General features: G+C 49.0%; 1 protein-coding gene across 8 annotated transcripts in view; it reads left to right on the top strand.

The window, feature by feature from the left end:
- Positions 1–15,619, top strand: part of LOC121596550 (fibronectin type-III domain-containing protein 3A) — a 59,921-nt gene that overhangs the window by 15,640 nt on the left and 28,662 nt on the right. The window contains exons 1-2 of one of the 8 annotated variants that reach the window (XM_041921598.1): positions 2,591–2,777; positions 14,262–15,581. The exons of 5 other annotated variants lie outside the window; for them this stretch is intronic. In XM_041921598.1, the coding sequence (XP_041777532.1) occupies positions 15,059–15,581 (523 nt within the window). In that variant the 5' untranslated portion in view covers positions 2,591–2,777; positions 14,262–15,058. Of the gene's footprint in view, positions 1–2,590; positions 2,778–3,395; positions 3,616–7,193; positions 7,594–14,261; positions 15,582–15,619 lie in introns of those variants that run through there. 2 more of the 8 variants (XM_041921597.1, XM_041921599.1) reach the window with 2 other exon arrangements.

Here is a 15,619-nt window from a genome sequence, read left to right as displayed (position 1 = left end):
ATATTTATATAATTTTTCAAAGATTAATGAATATCAAAAGATTTCAGAATTGTCAGTGATACTTTGGAGGAATCTTTGAACAGCGCTGAGAGAACCGAAGATCTTAGATTTGAAGATTTGAATGACTTCAAAGCCTCGCAGATATCAACTATGTTTGAGCTTCAGATTGATCGACCCAATTTGAAGATTCATTCGAATTCATCAATTAGTATTGCTGTTACCCAACTCAATAATGTAGCCTCTTTCCAACTTGCGGCTGCCTAATGCACTCCTCCAGTGTGTACTGGGTCTCTTTGTGATAATTTTCAATCATTTGCATTTTCAGAGGTGCATTTTCTTCTCTATTTTGTTACCCTTTGCTCTCATTTTACTCGTGGGTGTGCCTGCGGAATCGAGCAACAACTCCAAGACACACACATTACTGCCGGGTGAACATCATCTTGGTGTCTCCAGTGCCGAAAAAATGTCTGTACCGGCGAAGGGCGCAAGGAAACGGCAGTAAACGCTTGAGATGTATTACATCAGTGTGTGCCTCATCTGCGCTGGCAATCGATAGCCATTGCCAAAGCCGTTGGGGAGAAAACGAGATGGGTAGATACTTCTTGCCCGATTTACTGTATTGTGAACTGCATCAGCCCATTCTGTCTGTGTACTTGTGTGTGCTGGTTGCTACGGTATCTGATGTTGTGTTCCGGATCTCGTTACCCGTGGCACACGAATGCACTACCGGCCAATTGGTGTTTGTTACGGTGGTGTTAGCAAGACGAACTTCTTCGCTGGCAGAATGTGTGGTATGGACGGTTTGTTTGCGCACTTCGCGATTGCACAAGCAGCGACTACCAAAACCAACGTTATTCCAAGTGTCCAAGTGGTCCAGAAATGACTTCACGAGGGGGTCAGTTCCCGGGTTTGTACACGCACGCACACAGTACCAGATGTATCTGGAGATCCTCTCTCTCTTTATTACACCAATTGACGTTGGTCTCTGTCTTGTGCTCCGTTCGGCCGGCCGATTCATTGCACTGGAATGTGGTTGCATTGAGCTTAAGAGACACACAGGCTGACATCATGCACCGTTGCTGGTGCTGCTTCTGTTGCTAGTGCATTCACAAACACATATAGACGAACCGAGGGCACACACTATCGAATTGGCTATAGTGCGCGATGTGGTGACGTTTGTCTGCTCAGAGTGTGTCGTCCGCGCTCGGGCCGACCTCTTCGGCGGATATAGCGGGGCCGCTGTGATTACATTCCGTCTAATTGAGTTCGCCGTCAATTAGTCAGTCAGGCTGGCAGTGGGACAGCGCATTAAAAGGCAACCACCACTAGTGCCCGAAGGCACTGCTCAGCCACCATGCCAGAGTGTTGTGAAGTGAAATCAAATCAAAACTATTTCTAAAAAAAAAAGAAAGGGAACGATAGCGCGGCCAGACCGAAACGTGTCCAGCATGAGTCGTTCGTGTGTCTCTAATTCTTTGTTCTCCATGGAAGGGCCATCCATTTTCGCGACAATTATTTGTTAATTGTTGTTGAAAGCTCTCTTGCGCGGGAGAACAAAAACGAATTATGTTGCCCATTTGTCATGTGTTCTGAGTGTGAGTGTGTATTGCTTTTTTTATGCTCGTTTCGTTTCGTCTTGTGATCTGCGTTGTTGTGCTTTCCATTTTCCTTCCTTATTGAGATTAAAGGAGAAAGAGGGAAGAGGCGACGGCTACAAATAAAACATTTTCTAAACAAAACAGTGGTGCTGCTGCTGCTGTTGATGGGTTTTTAGACTTCTTCTGCATCATCATGGTGATGAAGATGATGAAACTATGCAACGAGAGAGGGAGAAAGCGAACGTCGCCCGCTCGACTCCTCTCGCACGCAGCTGGCGCAACCCTGGCTGGAAAAAGGAAGTGACTGTATCGCTGGAGAATGCGGTACCCTTAGCACACAGGGTTGCATACCAAGAAAACTGATCCAGTGAGAGAGGATCATCAACACCACTCACACACGTGCGCAAGTCACTGTTGCGTATGCGCGCGCCGGGCCGTGTGCCGCGGTGTGCGTGATCAAGCGCGGCATTCTAGCGAGAGCATAAAAATGCTTCTCCAGAGGTTGCTGTGTGTGTTGGTGTTGCAGTGAGATGTTCTCTCTCTCTCTCCCTATTTCTCCCTCTCTCTTTCTCACGCTGCCGTCGTATGCACAACACTGGCTCACCATGCGACGTCCGCGCTGTCGTGGCATAATCTTCTGTCTCTCCCTTTCATGTCCTTCTCCTGCTCCTTCTCATGTCGGTCACGAAGTCTCTCATCACGCCTCACTGTCTCTCACTGTACTGTGAGAAGCATCTCACCAGCGTAGAAGCAAAATGAGAGAGAGAGAGAGAAGCTTTGAGAGAGGGAAACTCACTGTTTTGCTCCATCTCACTCTCTCCTTTGTCATCCCGCATGCCAAGGGGTGGTTTTGTTTATGCGCGCCGCCACTCGCTCTCTCTCTTTTACTCTCACCCCCACTAGGGATGAGAGAAGATGGCGACGTCGGAGAGTGATGTTTTTTTTCCAGATTTGGAAAGTGGCCAACCACCACCCATAGGGGTGATCCGCTCACGCAGCAGTTGCAAGTGACGTGTGCGCACGAACACACTTAGTTTTTTTTATTTTATTTTTTATTTTGGATTTCGTTCGTTGTTGGTGTTGTTGCGTTGTCTCTTCGTGTAGTGAGCAGCGTGAATTTGTGTATCACGACGGCGCGTGGCGCATCGTTTTTCCCTTTTTTGCGTGAAGAAAAATTAGGTAAAAAAAAGGTTTCTTTTCTGTGTGTGTGTGTTTCAAAAAGGGGAAATTGGAGAAGAATTTGAAGAATAGTTTCGTTGTCCAGTCCACATTCCATCAACCGCAGTGAGGAGGACCGCGTTACGGTGATGTGAAGCGTGTGAGGAGGGACACAACACACACGCGCACACACACACACACACTGCAGTAGTGTTAGTGGCCCAATAGTACATTGCTCACAGTGTTGCTGCAGCTATTTCGTTTTACAATTGTACGGATTTTGATGTTCCATTATTTGTTAGTTGCTGCTTCTGCCCAAGCGACGGCCACTACCCTGTTACATTAGATGTGTGCAGTTAGTTGGTGGCACCCTTCCAGAAGCTCCCTACGTGTGTGTGTGCGTGTAGTGTGTGTGCGTGGAGATATTTCGATGCGCGATCGGCGGCGCACGCGAGAGAGTGGGTCGTGACACAAACGGTGCGCGGCCGGGCCGTGTGGAGCGCGATCGACGCCACCGCCACCCGTCCTCTAAGCCTCGCGGTGTGTGAGAGAGTCTGTTACTGCTGGGAGAGAGAGAGAGAGAGAGAGAGAGCTGGCCGACCGCGATTGCACCCGCGGGTCCCCCTCGGTTAGGGTGGTGGTGGTGGTGCTGGCGGGTGTGCCAGAGCTCTCGGTCGGTCGGTCGGTTTAGCGTCGTCGTGGCACAAGCGCACAACAAAACCAGACAGCCGCCGTACGCCGTGGTTGGTGCGCGCGTTTATTGTTAACCCTGCGTTTTGGCATCTGATTTTCCATCCCCCCTTTCCCGTAAAGGGGACCGTTTGCGTGTGTGTGTGATTGAGATAAAAAGAGAAAAAGTGTACGTATCTGTGTGTGTATGAGGGAGGAAAATAAACGGAAAATTTTTCGTTGTTTGGAAGGAAAACGCATTGTGCGTGTGTAACAAGTAGGAGAGAAAAAGGGTTCCGTTGTGGTGTAGCTGTAGCTGTGTGTACACGCGTCGTGCAATCGCGGATGAAGGAGAAAAGAAAATGCAGCAACGGTGGACGTAGAAAAGTGAACAAGCCACAGCTTGAAAGAGTGTTAGACGGTTGTCAACAGTTTAGTGGAAAAGTGTGAAAATGGTTGCCTTCTTTCTATGAAATCAAAGTTAAAATTTGCGGTGAAGATGTGCTCCTAGTGGCCTCGTTTTTTGGGGGGTTTCCGGTGGCTGTCCGACGATCGTAATGCCCGATCTGATCGCCCAAGAAGCCCCGGAGAGAACACTTCTAACCCCTGCAGACGTTGTGTGTTCCGTTGGTTGCCGTTGTTTTGGCTAGTTCAGCGAGGGGTGGAAGAGCCGCTAATTGGCCAAAAACTATTGCGTGAAGCGCAGAGTGCGGTCGATTGGCAACGAGGTGCAGAACTCGCGGGGGGAGAAGTGAAAGATCGGTGGGAGGCTTGGGATATGGATAATTGCAACAATTATTGTTGTGCTTTTGGGTCTGGGTGGTTCAGTTTTCGTTGTGTGTCTGGCGGAGTGTAGCGGAAGGTTGTCTGCTCGGTTTGTTTCTTCTATTTTCCTTTTTTTCCGTCTTGATCCCGACAAAAAAAAGTAGACCACTAGGGGATTGGCCGAAAACGGGAAAACACCCAGCCAGCCAGCCAGCACCAACGGGGACGGGACAGGGGTCGAATCGATCGAATGCCGTCGAACTTTCGTTTTCGCTTGCTTTTGTTTGTTGTACGTTGAAACATATTCGCGCTTGCTGGCAGGAAAGATACAATCATCCCCTCCCCCGGTGCAGTGCTGGACACAGACACATACAGTAACATAAACAGCAAAAAGAGAAGAAAACAAGCCATACAGAGAGAGAGAGAGACTGCCAGCGACTTGAAGACGTGGAAAAGCGGTGGCAGCGTGCACACTGGCCAACGCACTTGGTTTGGGGTGGCTTTTTGTGCCGTTTTTCTTTTGCCTTTGCCGCGACTTTTCCATTCACCAGGACCACCACCACCACTTCTCCAATGCCGAATCATATCGTCGTTTGCGGCTGTGGTGTGGCCTCTTGTGAGGAAGTTGACCTCTTCGCTTGCATGTTTCTGTGGCGGTTTTTCTTTCTTCTCTTCTCCTCCATTGTAGTTGAATGTGTGTGTGTGTGTGTGTGTGTGTGTGTGTGTGTGTGTGTGTGTGTGTGTGTGTGTGTGTGTGTGTGTGTGTGTGGTCCATCTGAGAGATGGAATTAAGAAGAGGAGAGTTGGTGCTTTTCCTTGTGCCCCTTTTCTATGTCGTTGTTTTCGCCGCTTTTCCGCCTCCAACCCCCTTTCTTGAAGACGCGCGGCCGAGTGGCTGGAAATGAAGTTTTCCGCTCTTTGAGCGAGTGGGCCTTTCCGCTCCCTCTCTACATGGTGCATCTGTATTGCATGTAAGACACAAGTGCATCTCCCCCCTCCCCCTCCACCAAGAAACACATGCACACACCGAAACACGAGCGCGGCGGGATGTGAAAGCAGATTCAGCTCTCCATAGTTTCCACTGCCGCCACTGCTGCTTCACGGTGAAGATGTGAAACTCTGCTGACGAGTGTGTGTGTGTGTAGCTGGAAAACGGCTGGCGCTCCAAATGGGAGTACGATGTCAAGTCGGTGGAAAAGCGGGAAAATCCGGGCGGAATGGTGGAAGATTAGAAGCAGCAAAAGACGGTGGATCAGTGGAAGCTCTCTAACACAGACACACACAGAGAGAGGCGTATGCAAACATTGCTTCAGATATGGGTGTAAAAAAGGGCAGAGAGGGAGATAGAGAAAGAGAGAGAGAGAGGGAGAGAGAGAGGGAGAGAGAGAGAGAGAGAGAGAGAGAGAGAGAGAGAGAGAGAGAGAGAGAGAGGCAGTGAGAAGTAACAAGCAGGTTTAAAGTCCACGATACAATGCAGGAAGCGTGCAGGGTTAACTGAGTCATTTTGCGCTGTTAGTTGTACACGTTTTATCGTTCACGAGATTAGTTCTGATTTCTACCAAGTATTTATTTCTATTAGTTGAATTTGACCTTTGACCTCTCTGATGTGATGCAAATATTTCCGATGTATTAAACATTATCAGTTAATAATTTTTAGACATCCTGTTTTCAATTTTTGGAATGTTAATAGTTATGAATAACAGCAGTTTACCATTTTATTCATAAATCGTTTATTGTCTAAACTAAGAGTAGTTGAAAGTTGAGTCAGAAATGGTTTGTTTGCATTTCTTTTGCTTTTTTATTTGACACTTGTCCCAAGTGAACTGCTTTCGTACAGTGTGATGCGTGGTTGTAGAACTAGAAGACGTAAAAAGTGGTTTTATGTATTATTTGAAGCACACAGAGCTATTTATTATGCTTTTATAACTCCATTATATTTCCAAAAAGCATATTTGCGATCAAAGTAAGAAAAATCAAATGGACATTTATTCACACTTTGCACTGTAGAAATGAAACGTGTCAAAAATCATACTGGATGTGTAGAAGAGATCATTTTGGAGCTAAGAGTATGTCGCTAAAGTCAATATTCAAAATTGCCGTGAATAGGTAAACTGCCCAACTTAAAACGCAAAATGACTCGTTAAAACCCTGCAAAGATCAGCAGGAAGCCCTGAAGGACACCCACAAGCAGCCGAACGCCGAACAAGACAACACAGGGGGAGGAAAAAGCGACAACAACAAAACACAAATGCAACGACCTTTTTTTCGTGATTACACAGTTTGCTTGAGCTTAGATACAGAGTGAGAGAGAGAGAGCAAGTGTCTTGTGTGTTGTTTTTATCTTCGATACTGCTGCTGCTGCTGCTGTTGCTGCTTGTCTTTTGGAGTACGTGGCGTAGCTGCAGACCGTAGGAATGTCAACTATGTGGCCCTTGTTTTCCTTCTCTGTTGAACGGTTTTTGTTCGAGGGATTGGTGGTGCATTGAATAGTGTCTTATGCAATTTTGTTGGAATTCAAATCTCTGGTAGAGATGGAAGTGGATGTGATTCATCATCATCATCATCTGTTGTTGGGGAGCTTCCCAATGGTTTGCACAGACTAGATCAGATATTCGGGGTTTGTGCTTGTTCAGCCAATTCAGTAGTGTGTCTTCTGTCGCTCTTGTTTAGTGACTTCTTTTTGTTTTGCGGATGACAAATCCACAGAGGTGTGTGGAACCTGAAGCGGATGTTTACTCAGTTGCTGTCTCGCAGCAAGGCAGCCGCCATGGTTCGTGCTGTAAGTTTGGTGTGTACGTGATCCCGAACTCGCGGTGTGTTTACTCGCATCAACATCGCCATCACGACAGATGATTCGATTGCGGGGTTTTCCAGGTTTTCAAATCCATCAAAAATAGAGAGGTGGGGGATTTGTGTTTTTAGTTGTTGCTTTGGATTGTCACCCGCTCGGTGTGTATTTGTTGTGTGTGGTAAGAATTTCAAGATACAAAACTCGCTCTCTTGCTGCTCGATCGTTTGCCCTCTCTCTCTCTCTCGCGATCTATGCCACGATTCCGAATCGACGAAATCCCAGCATAGAGATGATCCGCGCGATGATCGCCGCTTGTTTCTTTCAAACGCAGCGATCACCACTCTCCGCGATCGATATTTGAGAGCAACTGAAACACACACACAAAAAAAAACATTGTGCTGCAGTGGCGCAATTCACGACTGCTTCCCATCTTGCCCCCACATTACCCCCACCATCACCGCGCGCTTATGCTTTTCGTGAGAGCAAGTTGATGTCGCGCCGCAGTTGCCGGGTCCGCGACGGGCTGGCATTCCGTATTCGTGGCACTTCACACGCGGCGATCGCAGGCGTGCGCGCGACTCTAATGCTCCTCTCGACCAGTTCTCTCTGTTTGTAAGTGTGTGTTTGGCTCTGTGTGTAGTACGCGAGTTTTTGAAAAGTTCGATCGCCTCTGGGGTTTTTGTTTGACTGGGTTTTTCGACTGTGGGGACCTTAACAGTCCCGTCGGGGGGCGATGATAAGCGGTGGATTGCTTCTTGGTGAAAGATCAGTGCCTGAGTGCGTGTGTGTGTGTGATTCCTAGTGTCAAAAGTGTATCACATCCCAAGCGAGATATGCCGAGGAGAAGGTTCCTGTTGTAAAGCCTGAAACCCCCCAGAAGAAGGCCGCCCTTTGACCCCAAAAAATGAGGTCCAACTGTTCGCGCGTGATTCGTGTCGTGTGTTTGAAGCTGTTCGGCACATCACAGAAAGACCTCTCCACACACACACACACAACTTGAAGATGGCAAATTTTGTTCCGGCTGGCGAAAAAGTCATCTCCCTTTTTCGCGCTTGCTATTGTTGCTGTTGCGTGGTTCATCTCTCTCCGTGTGTACGCCGAAGATACTAGAAATAGGCAACGTCCGTCCACCTTGCTGGCTGGAGGTCTGCTGGTGTGAGGGGAAAGACTCGCTGTGTTACTGTTTTGTTGGTTAGTTATTTCTTTTACCCCGTGGCGTAAAATGCTGCTGCTTCTCTCCCCCGATTCCTCCCTTATTCTCATACCAGGGGTTGGTCGCTTGTTGTGAAATTATGACTTACACCGCCATTCGGGGCCCATGCTGACTACTGCGCCGCTGCTCTATTGTTGTGTTGTGGCAGGGGGGAAGGGAGGCAATGAAAGGTTGGGTGGATGGAGGGGAGGAGGTCTGCTGGAGCAATTTATGCTCGCTCTAGTGGTGGCGCGTTGGCACACCAGAGTGTGTTGTGTGCGCTCTCTGTACTATTGTGTGTATCGGTGCAGTAGTAGTGTTGGTGGTGTAGTGAATGTAATGGCATTTAAAGATCACAGTGCTATCCCCCCACAGCTTCTCCGAGGGAGTCTGAGAGAGAAGGAGATAGAAAGAGAGGGATGAAAATGATAGAGAGAGATAGAATAAGATAGAAAAGGGTGAGCAAAGGAGAGAAAAAATGACAACGTCGATCGTGGAGTGTTTAAGCAGAAGACGAAGAAGAAGGGTCGGAGGGGGAGGGAGATAGTGAAGGTGATCGTTGGCCTGTTGCTGCTGCTTCACATTGTTGTCGTGGCGTTCTTTTCTTATCCAATTTGCTTATTAAGTCCCAAGTCATTCATGCAAATTTCCCTCTTCCTCTCTCTCTTTTTCTCTCTTCCAAGTAAAAAGGAGAGGGACTGTAAGCTAGAGGATATTGCGACAGTAGAAGGATAGAAGAGAGTGTTTTTGTTGTTGTTGTTGTTGTTGGTTGTGTTCCTTGATTGTTGGTGGTGAACATGATCGCAATGCTACGCTTGTTGGCTGCCAGTTTGTTGGCCCATCTCGCGACTTTATGAATCACACCAGCGACCAGTGCGCGGCCTGGTGCTGTGGGACGTGTTGTTAGATGGTGTGAGTGTCTGTTTGTTGCATAAAAGCTGTATTTGTGTGTTTGTGTGCCGGTGCCAGCAATGACTTAGAATGACGATGAACGAGCTTGAACGAATGCAATGGTTTATCTATTTGTTGCGACATTTTTGTTGTCGTTGTTGGGTGTTCTTTTGCCACAAACGCCCTTAAACCCTTCCTCCCAAAAGGGAAAAGGAGAAGTTGCAATCATCATCATCGTCCTCAGCAGCAGCAGATAGCAGTTCGCAGCTCCTTGGTTGGTGGGGACGGAAAAAGAGCAATTTGGCTGAGTTTGCTGTATTGCTGTTCTGAACTGGACAGAGTACATATTGAGCTGAATGTCTGTGTGTGTGTCTCTGTAGCTGTATGCGCAATGTGGAATGTGGACCAGACGAGTCCACGTGAAGGACACGTGGAGGAGTAAAACGGATGGAAAAACCGCTCACTCGGGTTGTCTCTCCTTTGCGCCCCAGTGAGTGGTTGAAGAGGTTGTTCTTTCTGTTGTGGCATTTAATTACTTCGGGTTGTGTCTGGACTAGGGGGTTTTCAAACGTTGAAATGTTCAACCCCAAAATGCCGAAAACACAAAATGGCAATTGAACTCGACAGTGTTTTTTGCAATTTCCTGTCTCTTTCTCCACTTCATGCGTGGTATTTGCATTTTTAAAGCACAACGCGGCTTAAGTCGGTCAGCACTTTAGCTGTTGTTGTTGTTGTTGTTGCAACCCTTAAGTTTTCACCCCCTCGCTCTATGCTTATGCTTGTTCAAGTGTGCGCTAGTGATCGAAGTAATAACAACGCACACGAGCAACACGGCAGCACAGAGAAAAAAAGCTCCCCAACACACAACAGCATTATCCACTTGAAGTGCAAAAGGTAGAGAGAGACAGAGAGAAGCGAAATACGGCCAACGCAAAGAAAAGACACAGACACACAGACACACATACACTGCCACATACCGGATCGACCGACCGGGTGGAGAGCCGCGCAGCCCCGAAAGTTCAATAAACTCCACCCGCAAAGTGGATAGCGAGCGGGCCGCGTCTAAGGGGTGGGGTGGGGGGCGAGTGGAAGAGGGGGTGAGTTATTGGAGGGCTGGAGACTGGTTGAGATTTTGCTGAAGTCCTGCTTTTCGCGTGTTTTTTTTATGCTGCCCCCCCCCCCCCCCTCCCTCCCTCATGGCTGCACCAAAACGAACCCGTCGGAGGAGAAGCGGATGGCGCAAAAGGCCTTCTCTCTTGCCCGCGCGATGTTGTGTGCCACGTAACTGTTGCGATTTTTTGTTTAGCTACCACTGCAGCACAGCATAAGGGTTTGAAGGGAAGGGAGAGAGAGAGAGAGAGAGAGAGAGAGAGAGAGAGAGAAGATGGCAAAAGCTCGCGACAATGCAGAATGGAAAGGGAGACAGACGGAGAGAGAGAGAGAGAGAGAGAGAGAGAGAGAGAGAGAGAGAGATGTTGAAATGAGGAGTTTAGCTGTGGAATGTGCTTTTCATGAAGAGAAGAGACACTTAAAAGAACGGGTGGCGTGGAACTGGATAAAAACACCGAAATCAGATACAAACACTATCAAGAAATATGTGTGTGTGTGTGTGTGTGTGTGTGTGCATTTTCTTGTTTCTTTTTTAAAAAAATTACTTAATACCGTGTGGGAGTGGGAGCTTTTCTGGGAGCTTCACCCTTTCTTTTTTTTTGCGAATCTTTGACAAAGTTTTGTAATTCCACTGTTTGTTTGGGAGTGGGTGGTTAAGGGTTTGGGGTTTTTGGTTAAGTTAATTTCCTTCCAACTCCAAACCAACCCCCGCTTGTCGAGCTTTTGCATGCGTGCGGGCGCGCACACATCTCTCACGCCCGTCGCATAGTGAGAAGAAGAAAAACCACCAAGCGGCGAACCTTTTGGCTCACCAGCGCTTACAGACACACACACACGCACACACACACTTATGGAGGGGGTGGTTGGCTCCAACTGTCGCTTCAAGCTGCAGTCAGTGTGTCTCAGTGTGAGTGTGTGTGTTTAGTGTGCGTACGTGCGTTGGAGCCCGTTTGTGTCGTTACTGCTGCCCGCTCTGTTGCTCTGTTGCACATTCTTTTGTATCGGTCGCGTTTTTGTGTGTGTGTATGTGTGTGGGTGAGATTGGACTCTCTCCCCTTCTCTCTCTGTGTTGCGCTGTGTGTTTGATTAATGTTGCCACGTTTTAAGTAGTTTGCTGCTCCCTTTCCCTCCCCGATGGAGGTTCGATGAGTAGCAGCAGCAGTTCGCCAAGTATAAGTGAGTGTGTTAAGATGGGGATGCAACTCTAGCTGCAAGGCAGGCAGGCAAGAAGGGTGGTGGAAGGGGGTGGCATGCACCAAAGCATACATTTCCCCTTCCCTTCTCTGGACTGCCGGGGGTCGCTAGTATGCGGCCTAGTTTCGCGCGAGCCGTGTGTTTGTGTGTGTGTGTGTGGGTGCGTCAGTGTGCTTGTTGTATGTTTTGTTCGTTTTGCTTCTTCGCTTTGGAGAAGGTTTTCTGCAAAGATCGGCACATTCCTTTCATTCAAAATTGCCAATTGGAACCGTGCTTGCGTGTGTTTCTATGTGTGTCTGTGTATGTGTGTTTGTGTGTGTGGGTGAAGGAGAGAGGGATGCCAAGGGGGTTGATTTGAGGTGGCCAATGCAGAGTAGGGAACCAAGACAACCGGGGAAGGGTCGCCAAGAAGCACTGAGAAAGAGCAGCACACTGAACTATTATTGTCTCTGCTTGATGACGTGCTTCGACCAGTAGGATGGGTGGTAGAGGGGCAGTAGAAAGGGTGCTAGGAGAGTAAGCCCGGGGAGTAGTGGTGGTGCAGTTTGCACTTTGGAACGATACAATAATGATATTGTAGGGACTTTTGTACGAAGAGCAGCAATAAACGCTCAAGAAAACAGGCTAGAAAAAGTCGCCTCTCTCTCTCTCTCTCTCTCTCTCTCTCTCTCTCTCTCTCTCTTTCTCTCTCAATCCTTGTCTCTGTGCTGTGGTTTTCCCTGCTGCTACTGAGCGCTAGAGCAGTCCACAGAAGATGCAATGAAGAAGAAACAGAAGTAAGCGAGCAGCAGCAGCAGCATACAAGTTTTCGGTTGCTAAGGTTACCCTCCAAGTCGCCATGTCGCGTGGAGATGACGTCGGTCTGCGCGGTGGCTGCTGGTTTTTGCTAGCTCGGCCTCCTGTTAGAGGAAGCCTGCTCCAAACTCCCCGAGATCGCTCCGCTCGTCCTTTGTTCGTGGCGTCCTCATCGCTAGCACTGCCGTGCTGCCAATCGGGCATGGAGGATTGGGAAATCTGCACGGCGCGAATGGAAATTCCATCGCAAAGCCGACTGGTGGGGTTTTTTTTGGATTTGCAACACATCTCCCGAATCAAGCACACCCCGTCCTTTGAAAAGCATTGGCAAAAGTAGTCGAGGAACTAGGAAAGGAAACGACGAACCTTTTAAAAAAAACCCTACTGCTTGATGACGTTAACGTTTTGATCTGGGCGTTGGGTGGTTTTTCTTTGCAAAAGGAAATAGGAAGACAAAATAAAGGGAAGTCACCGAAGCGCGGCACACAGAGCAGAGAGCAACAGTGAGCGGCCCCGGCCGTTAGCAACAGTCGGCGAATCGGCGACGCATAATGACAATTTTGTGCAACACAGCAAGGGAAAACCCTCCCCCGACGAACAACAACGTTGCCCCCGCTCCTCTGTTCGTGTGTTTTTGGAATGGCACAGAGGCTATGATTAAATAAATTACCAACCACAACACAGACGGCTCGGATAGGGCAGAACACAATCTCTCGCAGACACAGTGGTGTGTGTTTTGTCATATAGCTTGTAATTTTAGTGTCCCTTTCCATTCCGTTGGCGCTCTGTTGGAGCTCTGTTGAAGCGCTGGCCGCAAACGCTGCACGTCGTACTATTCCGTGGCTGTGTTGCTCCTTGAAGACAGTAACCAAGGGAGCGAGCTTGTGGGTTTTAGTAAGAGCCTCGCCAACCAGATATCGCGCGCGCCCAATCATGTACTTCTCGCAAGAAGCCCACAAGTGACCGTTGCTTCTTCTTATCAAAAGCATTGACAAAGAAGTGTGCTCCATTCTAGTACGGGTCTGCCACTTTGCAATGAGGTTTCTATCGTAGGGAGCAGCAGCTCTCCATTTCTCTCTCTCTCTCTCAGTGTGGAATTGTGTTGCCTCCAGCACATCCCAAGTCCACCAGTAGCATTCCCAATTGTGACTCGTTGACGTTCGCCGTGTTCCGGTTGAGATTTGCTTTAATTCGAGAGTGAGGCTGATGTCTTTGATTTGCACACTTCTTCGCCTTCGCCGCAGCAGGACGTTGTGATGGATTGCGTTCCAAATTTGTTCGAAGCCAAGTGGCAGGAGGGCCTCTTCACCGCACCGCCATAAGACGCAAAAGCAGCTGGCCGATGGAATCTTTGGGGCTTACAAGGGCGGGAAGGTGTAGACAGGAAAGCATTACAATTGAATGTGCGTCCTCTGTCTACTACCTCCTGCTACCTATACCCGTCTTACAATCCGTGAAGATGATGTTACTGATCGTCGAAAGCAGAGAGATCACGGATATGGGGCTCAAGTGAGATAAATTGAGTCAAGTGTGTGTGGTTCGTACGTTGCTCGTCCGGTTGGAAGATGTGGCATTTTGCTCTTTCGCGTCTTGACGTTTCCAATTTCGGTGTTTGAGTGGGGTTGTGGATCATTCTTCAAATGAAAAGATCGCCAAGATGATTGTCACAGTCTGCTGGGAAGCGAGACTTGAGCATATTTTCTCCGTGTTGTGTTGGGTGTTACGTTCCCAAAGCAATCTAAACTGCGCAAACTAAGGTCCTCCAGAAAACGATACGGACGATAAGGCTTTGAAGAGATCCGCTTAAGATGTGATCCAGTGTACGCCTCGCGGCCACAGAGAGTGTTGTAACCGATATATGTTGTGAGTGCATCTTTTGCTGGCAAGCGAAACTACGGAGAGACTCCAAACAGCAAAGAGGCCATTTCCGCGTCTGGCAAAACACAGAAACACACACACACATTCCACGCAAACGGAAGTCGAATGTCTCGGACGGTCTATATATATATATATATATATATATATGTGTGTGTGTGTGTCTCTGTAAATGTGGCAGGGAAAAAAAAACAAGGGTATGAAGTTCATTTTCCATTTGCAGTCCGTGTTCAAGCTCTCGCACGCGCGTTTATCTGAATATCATCAGCAACAGCAGCAGCAGCAACAGCACGAGTGACAGTGTTGCTGCCTGCCTAATGAGTGTATATGTGTGTGTATGTGTGTGGCTGTGCATGGCCCTATAACAGTATCTACTTCCGGCTAGCGTCATGTGAAACCTAACTGCAAACGCACTTTTGCTCGCACTGGCTGCTGGCAAACCGAGAGAAAGAGGGAATAGTTTCTCGAGCAGGAAAAGTGAGTGAAAAAGATATCCAGTGCGACACGGTACGGTCGTCGTCGTCGTCGTCGTGCTGTGGTGTGTGCGCTGGTGCGCCGTTTGGTCCACAAAAAGTGAATTCCACAGGCCGGGCGCGCGACTAAAAGTGTGCGTGTGTGTGCGCGAGTGAAAGCAATCTAAACGTCGTTGTGTGTCGAAGGGAGACGAGGTATAAAGAAGGCCTGGAAAACGGGGGGTAAAAGTTGATAAAACCAAAACCCAGGGGGTTGTTTGAAGGCAAAAATAGCCAACCGACACACACACACATCGGAAAGCCTTTCTAGATCTTGTCGTGTTGTGGAGAAGCGCACTAAAGTGAAACTGAGCGAGTGTGTTTGTGTTGTGCGATTAGAGTGCTGGAGAAGTGTGTTTCTTAGTGTGAAAGTGCACGATAAGTAGAAGCAACAGGATCACAGGCGCGTGGTAGGACTTCTGCTGCCGGAACGGGCATCCCCGGTCCTCTGGGTCCTCGTGTGTCCTGCTGACAATATTCCAAAAAAAGCCCCCCTCAAGCCACAACCATGGTTCGACGGGCGGTATCCACCTCGCCGGAGTCGACGAACCATCACCATCTGAACAGCCACCATCACCTCAGCCAAGCACAGACGCCAACCTCATCGACCTCCTCGCTGTCGTCGGCCTCCGACGGTCAGCCCGTCTCGCAGCAGCCCTCGCCCTCATCGCAGCAACACTCGCCCGTCTCGGTGAGCAGTGCACCGGCGGCGGCGGCGGCCAGTGTTGCCAGCGGCGGAACAAATGCCACGGGCGGACACGGTGGTGGCGGAGGCGGCGGATATGATGTGCTTCAGTTTGTGCGGCAGCTGCCGGGACCACTTGGGCCGGGCCAGCAGCACGTTCACCTTGCGCCGCACGGTGCCGAAAATGGTGGGCACGGTGGACTGGCCGGCGCTGCCGGTGGCATCTTTATCGCAGCAGGGCCGTACGCCGGCGACTACTACTCCGACCACTCGTACTACTACCCACACCCGGACTATGGATCACCGCCGCCAGCTCCCCATCCCTGTCCGGTGCATCATGAGTACGGTAAGGGGCAAAAGATAGACGGGCGTCGCATCGCCGGT

This window comes from Anopheles merus, chromosome 3R (genome assembly GCF_017562075.2).
Source record: "Anopheles merus strain MAF chromosome 3R, AmerM5.1, whole genome shotgun sequence".
NCBI lineage: Eukaryota > Metazoa > Arthropoda > Insecta > Diptera > Culicidae > Anopheles > Anopheles merus.
This window is presented reverse-complemented; position numbering and strand designations above follow the sequence as displayed.